The 16,858-nt window shown below is 45.2% G+C and overlaps 1 protein-coding gene across 1 annotated transcript in view; it reads left to right on the top strand.

Annotated features, from left to right (window-relative positions):
• PKP1 (plakophilin 1) overlaps positions 1–11,539 on the top strand; it is a 49,728-nt gene extending 38,189 nt beyond the window's left edge. Inside the window, exons 9-13 of the mRNA XM_074936324.1 lie at positions 121–297; positions 4,264–4,417; positions 5,120–5,306; positions 9,960–10,044; positions 11,438–11,539. Coding sequence (XP_074792425.1) covers positions 121–297; positions 4,264–4,417; positions 5,120–5,306; positions 9,960–10,044; positions 11,438–11,509 — 675 coding nt within the window. The 3' untranslated portion in view covers positions 11,510–11,539. The remainder of the gene's footprint in view (positions 1–120; positions 298–4,263; positions 4,418–5,119; positions 5,307–9,959; positions 10,045–11,437) is intronic.
• Positions 11,540–16,858: the final 5,319 nt, after the last annotated feature.

The raw sequence follows: 16,858 nt of genomic DNA, 5'->3' as shown, positions 1-16,858 counted from the left end.
TGTATGTGATAGGTGCATGCAGATATTTGTATGTGACCACCCAAGCAACCAGGGATAATGACGTGTGATTCATGTAGAAAACGCCAAGCTCCTGGATGTCAATCTATTACTTCCCCTTAGATCGATGAGTATGTTCTACCCATTCCCGATGAGGAGTACAAACCCAGAGGGCCCAGCTGGCTCTACCATTCTGATGCCGTCCGCACATACCTGAACCTGATGGACCAGAGCAAGAAAGATGCCACCCTAGAGGCCTGTGCTGGGGCCCTGCAGAACCTCACTGCCAGCAGAGGACTGGTGAGTGCACTCTCTCTCGCGTGCGCACACACATGTACCCCCCTCCCCAATGGGCTCTGCAGGGGGAAAGCACCTCTTCTAAACTGCAGAGCACCCATAGAATTGCTCCACAGTTTCTATTACAGCATTAAACTCTAATGCCATTGCACGCACACATCCGACACAGAGTGCACTGAGGATTTTGTCCATGGATCCTCTGGACACGCCCTCAACACTCCTCAGGCTAGGGCTGACACTGCAAACCTTCCTCCGTACTAGCAATGATGGACATAGCTGCACAGCACACACTCTTCATGGCTTTAACCCAGCAGAAGTACCCTGGTTGTGTTGCCTATTGAGGTCTGTGTGCCAAGGTAGGAAGGACTGGGCCTAAGACACTGTCTGCGTGTGTGCAAAATAGGGGATGGGCATGGTGAATATCTGGTCTTGTTCTTGCCTAAACTTTATTGATTTTAATTTAAGTGAGATGGCTAAATAGATAAATGAATGGATTTTAAAATTTTATTAAAGCTAATGTTAAAAATATAGAGAGAGACAGATAATGCATAAGTTGGGAAAAGAGTGTCTGTACATCTGGGTATAGTGTTTAGATTATTCACAAATACAAAGTTAGTTTTTTAAAAATCATAATGTACTCTGTAACATATCAGCAATAACCCAAATTTCGGTGAATAGATTTAACAATACAGTTTAGATATTAGGATCCAAATACTCGGATACATCACTCAGGAAAAGTTGTACAGAAAGCTGGTTGTGGGAAGCAAAGTATATCAACGAGTGGAGATTGTCCCTCGGTAATTGAGAATGAGGTTGGTTGTCCTTTTAGAAAATACAATCCATGAAGAAAGTATTTGTTACTTTCCTGACTGCGCTTCTCATCAGCACTCCAGCTCATCCCTCCTGGTATTGCCGATGTCCGGGGATGTGTTCTCTGCAGCTGTCCCTCGACCACCTAATGGAGTCTGACACCATGAGTTGCTGCATTAGCTGAATGTAGCATTGACTGATTCCTCATTCTCTCAGCGCTTGCTTGTTACTGGGGTCCCATGGGTACACAGCGCAGAGAAGTGTTGTGTGTTACAGTATCCCACCCAAAGGTCACCTGACGATGACACAGGGGAAGTCTTCTGCTGCATGTCTAGCTGGTGAAAGGATAACACTAACCTCTCAGCCTTGATTTGCTCAGTCTTTGGACATGAAAAGCTTTGATTTCTTTCAAATTTGAGAAAATTATCCCTTTTGTCAGTGGGGTGAGGCTTCTCAAAGGGGCATAGGGAATTTGACTTTCAGTGGGAGTTGGGTAGAGCTGGTTTGGGAAACTCTGATGGAACCATATGCCTCTGGGATATGCAACTCTGCCTAAATCCAAACGCTTCATGACATCAGGTTGATTTCACTAGAACTTTGGCAGTACTTTATCTTTGTGGTTTTCCTCCAAAACAATGTTGAAACGTCTGGTTTTGATGTTTTTTGGAACAAAACATTTTGATGTTTCATTTTGAAATGATGTTTTGTTTCCGTTTTTAAAAACACTAGATTATACTACATTTTTTAAAAGTCAGCATTGAGAAGAAATGTTTTTGTTGAAATGAACATTCCTACCACCCTGACACCCTTTTTTTTTCAGTATTTTCCTTCACAGAGAATTTCCGATTCGAAATAAAGCCAATTTTCAGAATCCTTCTCAAAATGAATTTTTCCCCTCCTTTAGAGTTGAGTGTCTAATTCTCTTAGACATCTTTGAATATCCCAGGCTCGAGCTGGGATTGATTATGTATCTTAGGAAAAGACTTGTCAACAAAGGAAAAGGGAGATTGGTGAGGTGAGTTACTGACTCAGGAAGGTAGAGTTTTGTGAATGGTAGGAATGTAGAACTTAAAAGGGGAGATGGAATGGAATGCTACACTGGTCAGCATTCTATTACCGGAATAATCACGCTACTCAGATTTCCTGCCATGAAGATTCCAGGTCTCTTCTATAGAGATTTGTTGAAATGTGGTATTTGTAGGCAATTAATAAACTTCATTTTGTTAAGCTGAGTCTTTTGGCTGAAATCTGGGACACACAATGCCTTGTGTGTTAGATCCACATTCCTTTCAGCTAAGATTTACAGCATTTTTCCTTATATTGATCTCTGTTTGCCCTCCCAAAATTTCCTAGAGTACTGCAGGTTTGCCATGAGATGAACTGCAGAGCACAAAACAAAAGCAGCACATAAATGACATGGAAGTACATGATTTTTTTTTTTCGTTGGACTATCTTTTCATGTGCAAATGTGAATTTTAATGAGCTCAACCTTGCAAGGGAGAAACTTGCAAAGGAAATTTGCAAAGCCTATCCTACAAGCCTTCCTCAGACAGATCTTCCATTGAAGGTGACAGAATTCTACATGCAGGGAGTTTGCAGAATGGAATCCTTTAGCCCTTTAGGTTACAGGCTAGTGGATCTGTTCTCTCCTCAGTGTCCTGGGATACTTACCTCAATCCTGTTAGCACCAATAGGTAACACAACACAAGTCTGTTCTGTACTCAGGGCGGGCAATCAAGCTGTTTGTCATCGCAACCCAGTAGAATGTGCGAGTGGTAGAACTGCAGCTGATTACCCGAGAGGAGAAACGATCCTGTGCCAATAATACATGCCTCTATTGGAAGAAAGAATGCAGCTGTCTGGCAACATAATAAAATTGCCCAGCAACTTGTTCAGTGTTGGTCTTTGAGGCCAAGAATTCAAAAAACAAGGTGTAAAGTCAGGCTTCTGTGTCCATATGTAGGCACCTAACTAAATGGACTGAGTTGCTGGGCATGCGTCAAGCCAACAGAGTCACTCTGGCTTTACACCAGTGTAAACAAGGACAGAACGTCATGCAAGTGCCTGTCTTTTTAAAAGTGGTAATAGCCCATCTTAAGTGATCACTCTCCTTACAATGTGTATGATAACACCCATTTTTTCATGTTCTGTGTGTCTATAAATCTCCTCACTGTATTTTCCACAGTATGCATCCGATGAAGTGAGCTGTAGCTCACGAAAGCTTATGCTCAAATAAATTGGTTAGTCTCTAAGGTGCCACAAGTCCTCCTGTTCTTTTTGCGAATACAGACTAACACGGCTGCTACTCTGAAACCTGTCTTTTAAAAAGTATCATTTAGCTGTACAAGGAGTGGTTTGTTCCTCTTGGGGTGGCAGGGGAGGGGCAGTTTGTGCATGAAACTCAAAACCCTCCAATTAATGTTGATAGGATTTAAGCTCATAAACCTCCCCACCTTGTCCCCGCACCCTCCCACCCCACGCAGGCTGAGGCGAGAACTGACTCCCCAGCCCCTAATATAAGTTGTTCATGGACAGAGAGGGATGCATAGAAGAGACCCAGATCCTCAAAGGTGTTTAGGCACCTAATTCTCATTTAAATAAATGGGAGCTAGGCACCTAAATACCTTTTGAGGATTTGGATCCAAGAGGCTACCGAAGAATAAAGTATGATATTGATGATTATTTTATGACCTAGCTATACTATAGTGTGTATACCCAGAAATACTGTATGGATACAACAGGGAGTCTGGTGGCACCTAACAGATTTATTTGGGCATAAGCTTTCATGGGTAAAAAACCACTTCTTCAGATGCATGGAGTGAAAATTACAGATGCAGGCATTATATACTGACACATGAAGAGAAGGGAGTTACCTCACAAGTGGAGAACCAGTGTTGACAGGGCCAATTCAATCAGGGTGGATGTGGTCCACTCCCAATAATTGATGAGGAGGTGTCAATTCCAGGAGAGGCAAAGCTGCTTTTGTAGTGAGCCAGCCACTCCCAGTCCCTATTCAAGCCCAAATTAATGGTGTTAAATTTGCAAATGAATTTTAGTTCTGCAGTTTCTCTTTGCAGTCTGTTTCTGAAGTTTTTTTGTTCAAGTACACCTGTCCTGCATGGGTTGGGCATCACTAACAAATTCTAATTTGTCCCCTAGATGTCCAATGCAATGAGCCAGCTGATTGGCTTAAAGGAGAAGGGTTTGCCTCGTATAGCGCGGCTCCTCCAATCCAGTAACAGTGAAGTTGTCCGATCTGGGGCTTCCTTGCTGAGCAACATGTCCCGACATCCTATTCTCCACAAAACCATGGGTAAGGAGCTTCCATAAAAGCAGTTTCTGAGGGGTTGACTAGCCTCTCCCCTTCTTTCACAAGCCCATCTTCTGTTGTAAATCCATCAGCTGAACTATGCCAAGCATCACCAGCGGACATAGATTCGCCAAAAAAATGCACTGATGTCACACGTCCCCTCCCCACGGCTGGTGAGCATCAGGGCTGTGATGCTGGCCAAGAGATGCTATTTGTCCTGGCCTGTAGCCACCATAAGGAACCCTCAGCTGACATCTTTTGGAGTCGTGCACAGTCTGGTTAACAAATGCTACCTCACCCCATTAGTGGGCCTCTCACTTGATCCCTGGCATGCTTCATGGATAAGAGAGATCAGCTGGTTTCTCTGGGCCTCTTTCTGGGAGAGGGAGTGTTTCCCCTGGTTGGGCTGGACTTGGCTTCTTGGGGTGGTGTGTACGGTTTCCCGAGCATAACCAAGCCATGTCCATGGTTATTGTTTCGATCAAATAGGACCAGATCCTCAAAGGTATTTAGGTGTGTAACTCCCACTGAGTTAGGCGCATAGATACCTATGAGATCTAGGCCATAGCAGCTATTGCACGATTATTAATGCCTCACTTAGGGCCTGATTCTGCAGCCCTTATGTTGCATAGGACTTACTCAAGTATCTGATTTATCTGCACTGGTTTTTATTTCAGTCCTGACTGGAATATTCCTCCTCTTTAGCTCCCCAGGTGCTTCCAGATGTGTCCCGTCTCCTGGCCTTCCAGTCCGGGAACAACAGCAATTTGGGAGATATCATGTCCTCCGCTTGCTACACCATGCGGAACCTAATCATGTCCAACCCGCAGATGGCCAAGCCTTATTTGACGAGCAGCATGCTAAATAATGTAGTAAACCTGAGCCGAAATGGGTGAGTGATGGCAAAGAGGAGGCTGGAGGGCCATGTGCAAGCATGTTAAGAGATTATGCAACCAACTTGTGCACATGCCCATTGGGCCCAGAGCAACTGCATCCCTGATGCAATGCTGTTCAGTGACCACTGGAAAAGACGCAGCGGTCACCAGGTACTATCACTGCAGGGGCTGAGAAGGATGTGATGTTTATTATGGGAGATTACTGCAGAATCTCAGATACCATCTTGTGGTGACAAATGGGAAGTGCTAACTTCTCAGTGAGGACCCCTCTGTATGGAGGCTGGGGCTTGCCTGGGAGCTATGCACTGCAGCGGGTGGTGGGATTCCCTGCGCAGGTAGGCAGACGCAAGGAATAATAGCTGTGCTTGAGCTGTTAATGAGAGCAGTGTGGATGTTGTGGCAGGGGCCAAGGTTCAGGCAAGCCAATTAAGCTTGGATCCAGGGCTCAGGCAGGCTTGGACTCTGGCAGCTAGCCCATGCTGCAATCTCCGCACTGCTATTTGGTGCATGAGTCTATCTACCCATGCTGGGAGTCACACCTCCCCGCTGCAGTGTAGACATATCCTAAGGGAGTTAGGAACCTACATCCCATTGAAATTCAATAGGAATTTGGGCACCTAACTTCCATTGAAAATCCCAGCCCTAAATATCAGTGATGTTGTTATGAATCCCATGTACCTCTTATTCAATCAGTTGCTATAGCTCTGGGTTCCCAGCATAATTATTATTATTAACGATACTCCTAGAAAGTGCTTGACAAAGAAAGCCAGGATCATTATCCTAATTTTACAGATGGGGAAACTGAGGCAGGGTCAACCTGCAGGCCAATGCTAGAGTCAGGAATCAAACCCAGGTCTCCTGAGTCACAGTCCAGTGCACTATCCACTTGGTGCTTCAGTCATCAGCCAGGCTCTGAGGAAAAGCAATAACCATGGCAGTAGAATCCACAAACTCATAAATGAGGCAGAGAATTGCTTGAACTGGCTGGCACTTGGCACCGGCATGAGCAATGAGGTTCTCCCAGAAGGTGAGATGAGACTCGTCTTGGAGAAAGCTCAGACACTCAGAGAAGCGTTTGGAGCTGTGGAGAAGGCGCACAGAGAAAAGCGAATGGAAGCGCAGAATGGGCAGGCAGACTTCATGAGCAGCGCCCAGTCACTGCACCGTTACTGGCTCGAGCTTGTATAGCGCTCTTCTCACCCTGCGCCTCCCCTTCCCCCCCTCAGGAGCACGGGGGAAAGGGGAGCTCCAGAACGTCTCTCTCACCCATTTGGGCACCCCAGGCTCAGGGCTCTGTGTCTAGGGCATGCAGTGAGACTGCTTGTTCTCGGTTCCCCACGCTGGTTTGCGGGGGTGAGGCCCTGGTGCGCACTGATGGGGCCTATTCTGCATTCCCCAGTGATCTCCGTGCTTGTGGCATTCACAAAGCAGGCCCACTCTCAGCTTCTGGGGACTTGGCGGTGAGTCTGTGGTATGAACCCAACAACCCTGCTTTGGTCTCAGGGCTGTTTGCCTGAGTCATGTCCATTCTCAGCCCCCGTACGGTCACCAAGCTGCTTGCCTGTAATATGGGCCAAGTAGACTCAGCTCCCCTCTGTCTCAGCACACAGGGACTTGGGTGTGGCAATATTCACTATTGCTAGCTCTCACTTTTAAATGCCTAGAAAACCACTGGAAGAACAATGGGACTCCCTAAGCCTGAGTTAGGTGCTTAGGCTCCCTCGTCAGTGAACGGGGAGAGACCGGCACCTCAGAATGGGATCCACAAAAGCCAGCACGCTAGGCAGGGAGCCACCTAAGCCAGCCACTGGGGGATGCTGCCGAGGGGGTGGAGGACCATGCTAAGCCCAGCCTGTCACGGAGTTTGGTCCCTATCTCTGCTTGTGATCCACAGCCAGGAACTCCTCTCCTGGAGTCAGGTGACTTAGGCGTCTACACCATTTCATGGGTGATTGTCAAGTACCTGCCCAGCACCACAGAGCACAAGTGGGGGAGATGGGGAAGAAGGTGGCTGTCTCCTGTCCAACCCTTACCTCAGTGGCGAGGGCCCTCAGCTGGGATGTGCTTCAATTCCCCTTGTACTTGATGGGAAGGGATGGGAACAGGGGTGTACCCTCTTTTAGGTGAGTGCCCTGATCACTGACCCCAGGGGTTCTCTGATGTGGGTTGTTCTCCATGTCTTCTTGAAGCAGTTTCACTTTAATTAAATAATTAACCATTACTTGGGCCACAGAAAGCCTAAGAATCACTCTCTAGTCCACCATTTTGGGTGCTCACCTAGACTATGGGAGGCTTTGGTTCAATCACCTGCTGTTTGCTGAGACGGGATTTAAGCAGTGTTCTCCTACATCTCAAGTGAATTCCCAACCGCTGGACTTAGAGGTATGGTGAGGTGGGGCTCCGTTAGTCATTTCTGCTGAAGCTGTTCCACTTCAATTAACTATTAATTGGGCCAAGGCAAGACACAGCAACAGGAAGTCCTCTGTTGCCCAGTGGTTAGGGACTCACCTGAAATGGCAGTGACTCTGGCTCAATTCTTCCCTGTTCCTAATGAAAAGAAGGGATTTAAACAACATTTTCCTCCTGTCTTGCCTGCTGAAGCTGGTCTTCTTTAGTTAAATATGAATTGGGCAAAAAACTGCTGTAAGCAGCCTTCTGTGGTAAAGGGATGGGGGGCTTGCTCAGGCCGCTGAAGACAGGGGTTTGAGTCCTCCAGCGACCGACTGTCATGAAGGGATTTGAACAGGGAGCTGCCCTGGCTTTCCTGTTGACACTGTTCCACTTTAATTAACTATTAATTGGGCCTAAGCATTAGAAGTCCTCTGTAGCCCACTTGCTAGGGAAGCCCCTAGGTTATTATAGACTTGAGTTCAAGTCTTGCTGGGGCCTGAGGAGAGGTTTAAATAGCAAGCGCCCTCAGGCTTTTCTGTTGCAGTTGTTCCATTTTAATTAACCATTGATTAGGCCAAGCAACCGCTAAGCATGTGAAATTAAATATACTCTATAGTATATTGGTTAGGGTGCTCACCTGGAGTGTTGGATCTCCTTGGTCAATTCCCCTCTGTGCCTGCTGAGGGGAAGGATTTTGAACAGGGATCCGCCATCTCTGGGCCCTTTTAATAAAATGCAAATCACTCTTTTGTCCCCTGTGGCTGGCTACCTGCCCAAGCTGTGGGAGATCACAGTTCCAGTCCCCCCTCTGCAAAGGAACTAGAACAGGGATCTCCCAGGGACTGTTGCAACCTCTGGTGAATAAGGACCAATCCAGCTTTCCATTAGTCAGTGGAAAGATTCATTAGGAATTGGATCAGACCCTTAATCTGCTACAGGTTTACAGCATTCCTTTGGGAATTAACTGGGTAGAGCCTCTAGCTTGTCACAGGCCGAAAGATTTCCAGAGTCAAAAACCCAGCCACTGTGTACATCGGCCCTAGTATAAACTGACCTTCTCTCTCAGCAGAAATCATTGCCTGTAATTTTCACACTTGTTTGGAGGGGTCAGTTTGTTTTTACCAATAGTCAGTCGACTTCATTTCCCATAGTCTGACCAGCATCTGCTGCTGCTACTTGTCTGGCCATGTGGACACAGCTGCATCCCACCTAGAGCTGACCACATCCCTGCGTGAGTTGCTTTCTAGCACTTCATTGTCCAGGTTTTGGCTGGAGCTGGGGCCAAGTTGCAGAGTATGAACTGTGTCAGAACTCTCTGAAAGTCCGGGGTGGTCAGGGTTTATATTGGGCCTGTTATAGAGATCAGAGTCAGCCGTGAAGTTTGGATCCAGTTCTGCGTCTGAAGTGTTCCAAAATCTTAGAAGACCTGAAGCAAACCCCTGAAGGCCTGAGTCTTGTTCACAAAGTTGTTACTTGGGCAAACTCCCATTAATTTTTGCTGAGTAATTATTTCAGGGGTGGTACTAGTACAGGTCCAGCACCCTTGGGACCTGACCAGTCCCGAACCAGAGAATTTGCTGAACAATATTGTAGCAAACGGGTCTCTTTATTTTTATCTCGCTGAGGCAAATAAACGGAACAACGCTTGCAACGCCGCCTAGCCAAGGCTTACCGGCTCTCTTCGTAACAAAGTGTTAGTGCTGTTACACAATTTTACTGTATTGGCACAAGGAAATAAGTAGATAAAGCATAAAAAACAAAATAAAATCATGCCAGACCACGGATGTTGCCAGACCAGAGAGTGCCGGACTAGAGAAGTTCGACCTGTATTGTTGTTAGTTCTTCTGTCGCATCTCTGCTGTCCCCCCAGAGCAGCGCGAGGTTGTTCCTTTCATTGTATTACTGAGTGAGCTGTGCTATCTAGCTCCAAAGGAGTCGGGGCTTGTGCCATTTCCCTCCTGTCTTGCAGCTTTTTTTAGATTCTACAGTTCAGAAGTGTCTCTTTTTAGCTCCGCTTCCTCCCATTCCTCTGAGTTACTCCCCTTTGGACCATCCCAGAAATCCCCCTCCCTCCTTGGCATTTGCCCAAATGATGTCTTCAAGGCAACCTGTGAGCATGTAGCTGAATGATCTCCATTGTGGCTGGCCAGCCCTCTGCAATGGTGGAGCTGGTTCACACCATGCTGACAGGGGCTGGGTTGTTTGCATTGGTGAGTTGTGGCCAGCTAAGAGTCATTGGATTTCTTTCATCCTTCCAGCTCCTGTCCAAAAGCAGCTGAAGCCGCTCGCCTCCTGCTGGGTGATCTGTGGTCATACAGGGAGTTCCAGGGCATTCTCAAACAGGTGAGGAAGCTAAGTGTTAGCCTTTTCCTGATTCTCAGCTAACTGGATAGCAGCAGGCTGGATTTACCCCCGAGGTCAATTTGCTAGGGATGTAAGTCAGTGTTGAATATTGCCAGTGTCTATGAGAAAAGCCAGGGGCTTTCAGAGTGCCCTTGGAGCTGCCCACCAACATATGGGCCCCATTCACCTCTCCTTTACACTGGTGTAAATAACTCCATTGAGGCCCATGCAGATCCACTGGTGCGAAGCCAGCGCGAGTGGAAGAAGCATCTCCACGCAGTCCCTAACTTGTGTGGCTAGAGGAGAAGTGATTGTGACAGCCCCCAACACGGGTTCCTTTTCTCTAGTCCCACACTTCCTCTTTTATCTCCAGACCTGCCCTGTGGTCACCTCCCCTACTTCAGGGACAGAATAATCTGTTAGACCAACAAGAGAAGCAGCCAGCATTTGTCAGGTCCCCTCTCCTTCCCCAGCAAAATCCCCAAACTGGCAGAGTCGGGACTAGCCTCTGTTCCAGACTGGTTTCTTTCACCAAACTGGGGTTCTCCTCCCCACACCATGGAAAGCCAACAGCATAAGGGAGTAAAAGGATTGACTGAGGGGAAGGGGCAAGTGTGGAAAATGGGGGCAACTTGTGGGCCTCAAATCCACACAAAGGTTGATGGGGAGGGTTTTTTTTTTTTTTCTGTTTTTAACCTTACAGCAGCCCTCCTTGAGACACCAATTCCACCTCCAATTTGACAAGACAGAGTCACTCTAGCATATTTTACACATGGTTGTTGCACACATATGCATCATACATACCTGATCCTTACTGACTTTCCAGTATAGGCAACGATATTTCCTCAGCAAGGCGGGTTGAGGTCCTGCTATCTATAGAGGGAAGACAATGCAGGAAAGACTCATTCCCTCAATAACTGTGACTGTTTGCATGCACACTGCATGCTTTGTGCAGGCAAAAGATTGCACAAGGTGCATGCAACATTAATGTTTCTGCAAAGGACATAGTGAGTGCATGCAGCCAACTTGCTGGATGCAGGTGGTCTTTGAGGTAGGACTGAGGAATTTGACTCATGGGTAATGACATTAGATAATTATTGATTTGCAAGTTACCTGCATAGAATCATAGAATATCAGGGTTGGAAGGGACCTCAGGAGGTCATCTAGTCCAACCCCCTGCTCAAAGCAGGACCAATCCCCAATTAAATCATCCCAGCCAGGGCTTTGTCAAGCCTGACCTTAAAAACTTCTAAGGAAGGAGATTCCACCACCTCCCTAGGTAACGCATTCCAGTGTGTCACCACCCTCCTAGTGAAAAAGTTTTTCCTAATATCCAACCTAAACCTAAAGAGCATTAACTGTCTTCCAATAACTTCCACGTCTCATTCTGCAGCAAGGATTCGATAAGAACATGTTGGGGTCCTTAACCGGGAGCACTTTCAGGACCCTGTCTTCCAGATTCTAAACAGAGACCTTCAGCACAAGTTCAGCCTGCAGGTGAGAAGGGGATTGTCACTGCTGGAAAAAACATGGTGTTCAAGGACAAACCAGCAGCAGTGTCATGTCATGTAAATGCTGCTCTGCTCACTTACATTTGGTAAGCATGTGAGGCTGTTTCTAGGGCCAGTTGCAAATATTCCATGAAAACCCTGTTTCACCAGAAAACAGGGGTTTTTTGAGTCAGTGACATTTTTCACTAAAAAAGTGCTCTTTAAAGAAACCTTTGACTTTCAATCGAAAACCTTTTCGGCCAAAAACTTAGTTTTAGGTCAACAAAAATTTTGAGTTTTTGGTTTTTCAATAAACAGTCCAAATTTTCAATAGGGGAGGAAAAAATTCCAATCATCAGCCCTAGCTGTTTCTAACACAGAAATTGCCTCATTGGTCTAAGATGTAGGGAAGCCATTTCCTTCTGACTCACATGGTGTAACAGCTACACAGATGAGGTCGGCAGAACAGAAACTGTACCTTCTCTATGTTCGTACAGGGCCTAGCACATCGAACACAGCATGTGATGTGACCAGGAAACCTCCTCTCTACAACTAGGACAGCCCTTCAGTGGCTTTGACCTTTCTCCCCAAGCTAGAATATGAACTGTTCAACAGCAGTTTGCAGAATGCAGTTATTGGGCAATGCAGCTTCTATTTCAGCTCTCTCCAAGAACATGTTAGTTCTTGAACCACAAGTCACATTAATCAGACCTTGTGATTAGCGTGGAATGATTCCCAAATTTAATATGGCACTTAACAGCTTCTAGGCACTTTATGAGCCTCATTAGTCCTCAGAAAAGCCCACTGAGATAGCTAAGAAGTGTACTAGAATCGGCATATTTCAGTTAGGGAAGCTAAGGCTGAGAGGTTAAGGCCACCAGGATTTTGAAGTATTCACTAAAATTCATTGCTTCAAATTTTGGTCAAGCAATCTGAGACATGTAGGGTCCAGTGGCATGCCGTCATTTTATGCACACATGTACTGCATGCCCCAGGACTGGCTGTGCCCATGGGACGATTCTGTCCAGTCCCCAAACATGCAAACAAAATGGCGTCTTCTGCATGCACCACGTGTGAGGTCGCACCACAAGGAGGACACCATTTTGTAGGACAAAATGGCATCCGCTGCACAGCGTGGCCTCACACACGTGGTGTGCGTGAAGTCACGCTGTGTGGAAGTCGCCATTTTGGATGCAAATGCACAATTGCATGCCACTGGGAGAACCTGATCTTCAGAGGTGTTGATTGCCCATAACTCCAACTGAAGCGAACAGGAGTTGGGGCTGCTCAGCATCTCTAACACATCAGGCCTTTCACATCTGGGGTTTGGGCACCCCAGAAATTGGGGCATCCAAAATTAGTAATTGGCCCCCTTCTGCGGTATGTCCTGTGTGGTCAAACACTGTGGGCCCCCCAAAACGTCCCCGTGGTGGGGCAAAAATGATGGAATCAAGTCCCCCTGCACAGGGGTGAATTTCAGCTGTGACGAATAACGTAACCATCTCCGCTGAGAATCATGGTCTGATAGATACTTGTAACCTTACCACAGATTCAGGGAGGGGAGGGGAACAGCACAGGGAAAGGATGTGAGGATTACGGAGAGTCAAAGGGTGAGGACGTTTCTGAATGTGGAAAAGACATTTTGAAATGAGTAATCAAGGTGTTTGTTTGTCTTTCCCTTGCAGAGTTTGTCGTTGGTTCGTGTCTGGAATGACTTAATCCTCAAGGGATCAGTTAGGACGTTACAGATATACAGTGTTTATAGAGTTAATCCAACTGTAAAGCAAACTAAGTATGCAATTTTTTTGTGGTTGATACAGATATTTTAAAGCATTTTGGGAGGAGGGCGGGGGGAGGAGGAATTTGCGTTTAAAGTTTTCTGTTGTCAATAACTCTTTTTTTCAAATTGTGTGTGTAGACACACAGATACACACAGAGTGGGATTTTCCAAAGAGATATTTAAAACAGTTAATTCCGCAATTTCCACTGAAAGCCAATGGGCGTTGTGCGCCTTCACCCATTTAGGCACTTAGGAAAATCCCACCATATAGAGGGGGGTGTGTGTGTGCGTGCGTATGTATATATGCACTAAACACAACTGTACCAACCCATGTCACAACCCATTCTTATACAAATGTGTAAAACTACTAACTATATGCTATGTGTTTATTCCATTGTAGATGGCCACTGTAGACAGATACAAACCATAATGTTTTAGATGGCTGGTTATTTCTAAACTTGGTGGACATGGGCTTCTTTCTGCTTTTGACTCTTTGTCAAGTCAGCTTTCATATTCAGAGATAAGTATTTTCTCTCATAGGTTACATGGTTTCTAAATCTCAAGAAGCAAATTCATGTCTGAGAAATAGAACAGGAGTACTTGTGGCACCCTATAGACTAATTTCAGAGTAACAGCCGTGTTAGTCTGTATTCGCAAAAAGAAAAGGAGTACTTGTGGCACCTTAGAGACTCTAAGGTGCCACAAGTACTCCTTTTCTTTTTGCCTATAGACTAACAAATTTATTTGAGCATAAGCTTTTGTGGGCTATAGCCCACTTCATCGGATGCATAGAATGGAACATATAGTAAGGAGATATATTTATACATACAGAGAACATGAAAAGATGGAGTAAGAGGCTAATTAATTAAGATGAGCTATTATCAGCAGGAGTAAAAAACATTGGCCAAACCGGACAGTCTCTACACAAAAGAATAAATGGACACAAATCTGATATCGGGAATCAAACTTTCAAAAACTGGTAGGAGAACACTTCAGCCTCTCTGGCCACTCAGTAACAGACTTAAAGGTGGCAATTTTGCAACAGAAAAGCTTCAAAAACAGACTCCAGCGAGAAACTGCTGAGCTTGAATTAATATGCAAACTAGATACTATTAACTTGGCTTTGAATAGAGGCTGGGAGTGGCTGGGTCATTACCCATATTGAATCTATTTCCCCATGTTAAGTATCCTCACACCTTCTTGTCAACTGTCTAAATGGGCCATCTTGATTATCACTACAAAAGTTTTTCCTCCCGCTGATAATAGCTCATCTTAATTAATTAGCCTCTTACTCCACCTTTTCATGTTCTCTGTGTGTGTGTGTGTGTGTGTGTGTGTGTATATATATATATAATCTTCTTACTATATGTTCCATTCTATGCATCCGATGAAGTGGGCTGTAGCCCATGAAAGCTTATGCTCTAATAAATTGGTTAGTCTCTAAGGTGCCACAAGTCCTCCTGTTCTTTTTGCGGATACAGACTAACACGGCTGCTACTCTGAAACATGTGAGAGAAATATCACTGGAAGCAGGGCCTCAGAAAATCTTCTCATAAGCTGTATGTTACTGTACATTAGTCACCGATAGTCTAGAGCATGGAAGCTGCTGAGGCCACAAACCATTTAAAACACCACAGCAAACATAAAAGACATGTATCTTACTAAATACCGCCATTGCTTTCCTAATAATACTGTAACTGGCAAAGCTTGGCATTAGATAGGCTCAGCTTGACAATGGGACATGACATTGTTTCCCAGGGACATTGTGCATACTAAATGGGGATAAAAGGCAAAGACAAACAGCTGTTTTATCACTGTTGGTAGAAACCAACATAAAATATTAGTATTTGAGTGGTTAAGGAAGTTAAAGAGAGCTCTTTAAGGAAGGACAGTCAGGAATACTTTCCGGTCCCAGATGCTATCCAGTTCATCCTGTATGTGGTAGAAAAGACCTACCAGTACATTTCTTCTTAATCAGTTTCTTCTATGACATTAACAGGATGAAACCGATGGCTCTGTCTTGCTCTTTTGAAAAAGTCCACGCTAACTCCAGTGCTGTTGAGCGAACATGTGTTGTTTGGGGAAAGGGATAGGATCAGCTATGTGAATGGAACACGTTTGCAGAAGACCTGGGCTAGTTGTCCTGCATGTGACACCATTGCTTAGCGCAAACAGATCATTCTACAGATTCGAGGGCTCCGTGGCGCTCCTGGAAAGAAGTAATTAAGGAAGTGAGTGAGAGAGAAGGAAAATAATGCAAGTGTTTTGTTGGGAGGCAAAAGTCTAGGGTCAGCTCCTCAGCTGGGGTAATGCAGCAAACTCTGTTGTTGTCACTGGAGTTTTGTCAGTTTACACCAGCTGGGATCTGGCTCACCGAGTTTAGGTTGGTCCTGCTATGGCTATTCTCTAGGTCTGAGCAAAGGGGCAGAACTTGCACCCTTTTGCAGTAGAATGGAGAGGGCGTCTCCAGCCCGGGTAAAAAGGCAAGAAGGAAATGGTAGGGTGGAAGCTGTTAGCCAGTTGCTTTTTCACTTGGGATGCAAAAGGTATATTTAACCCTTTGCACCTTGATGAACAATATCTCTTTCTTGTACCCATACATGTTTATTTCTGAGCTTTCTGTGCAAGGATGTCAGCCAAGTGAAACAGATAGAGAACAAAACCTCCCTGGGATGGATTTGTCGACTTTGTAGGCTAAACAAAATCATAGTCCCAGTCTCAAGAGGGAATTTGGCCCTGGGACATGATGCCATCATACCTTTCAAATACGTAACCGTTCCATTTATGTTGTTCAAAATGTTCTTAGGAGAACATCAAACTTGGCTTGTGCAAGATATCTTTTCTGTTTTAAAGTGCATTGTGCATATTTTTGGCAGGCATCACATTTCTCATTACTGGTGGTTGTAGGTGTAATCTCAACAATTGTACGCTTGCAGTTTATGCATGGAGTTGTACTTGTAAATGGGACACACTCCTTTGAAATTCTGGAGCTGAATGTCCATAGCTGTAAAGTTAATAGGGACAACCTGATGAACTGTTAAATGCATCATGACATACTGAGGGACTTCCAGTGTAATTTTGCAGTTAATTGACATACAGTGCCTTTATTTTAAGGCACCACCACTGTCAGTTGTAGAAGTAGCTGAATGTCGTATATCACTTTTAGTTAAGGCACAAATTGCTGTAATTGGGTACTTTATAAAGATGATAGGATTTCATTAGTAATTACTGCACTCAAAGGGCCAGATCCATACCTGGTATAAATTCCATTATTTCCATAGAGCGTTTTAGCTAAAGCTAGAAAATAGCTTCAAAAACATTTTTTCCACTACATGCATCTGATGAAGTGAGCTTTAGCCCATGAAAGCTTATGCTCAAATAAATTTGTTAGTCTGTAAGGTGCCACAAGTCCTCCTTGTTCTTTCTTCAAAAACATTGTCCCTTTAGTGTGGGGTTAGTTACTGAATCACATAAGAGAGCCCATGAAGCTGATATGGCAAATCACACATTTTCAGCCATCTCTGTGCCCCCAGAGCTATTTTAC

Source organism: Natator depressus, chromosome 21 (assembly GCF_965152275.1).
Source record: "Natator depressus isolate rNatDep1 chromosome 21, rNatDep2.hap1, whole genome shotgun sequence".
NCBI classification, from domain to species: domain Eukaryota; kingdom Metazoa; phylum Chordata; order Testudines; family Cheloniidae; genus Natator; species Natator depressus.
The sequence above is the reverse complement of the archived record's forward strand: the minus strand, read 5'-3'. Positions and strand labels throughout refer to the sequence as shown.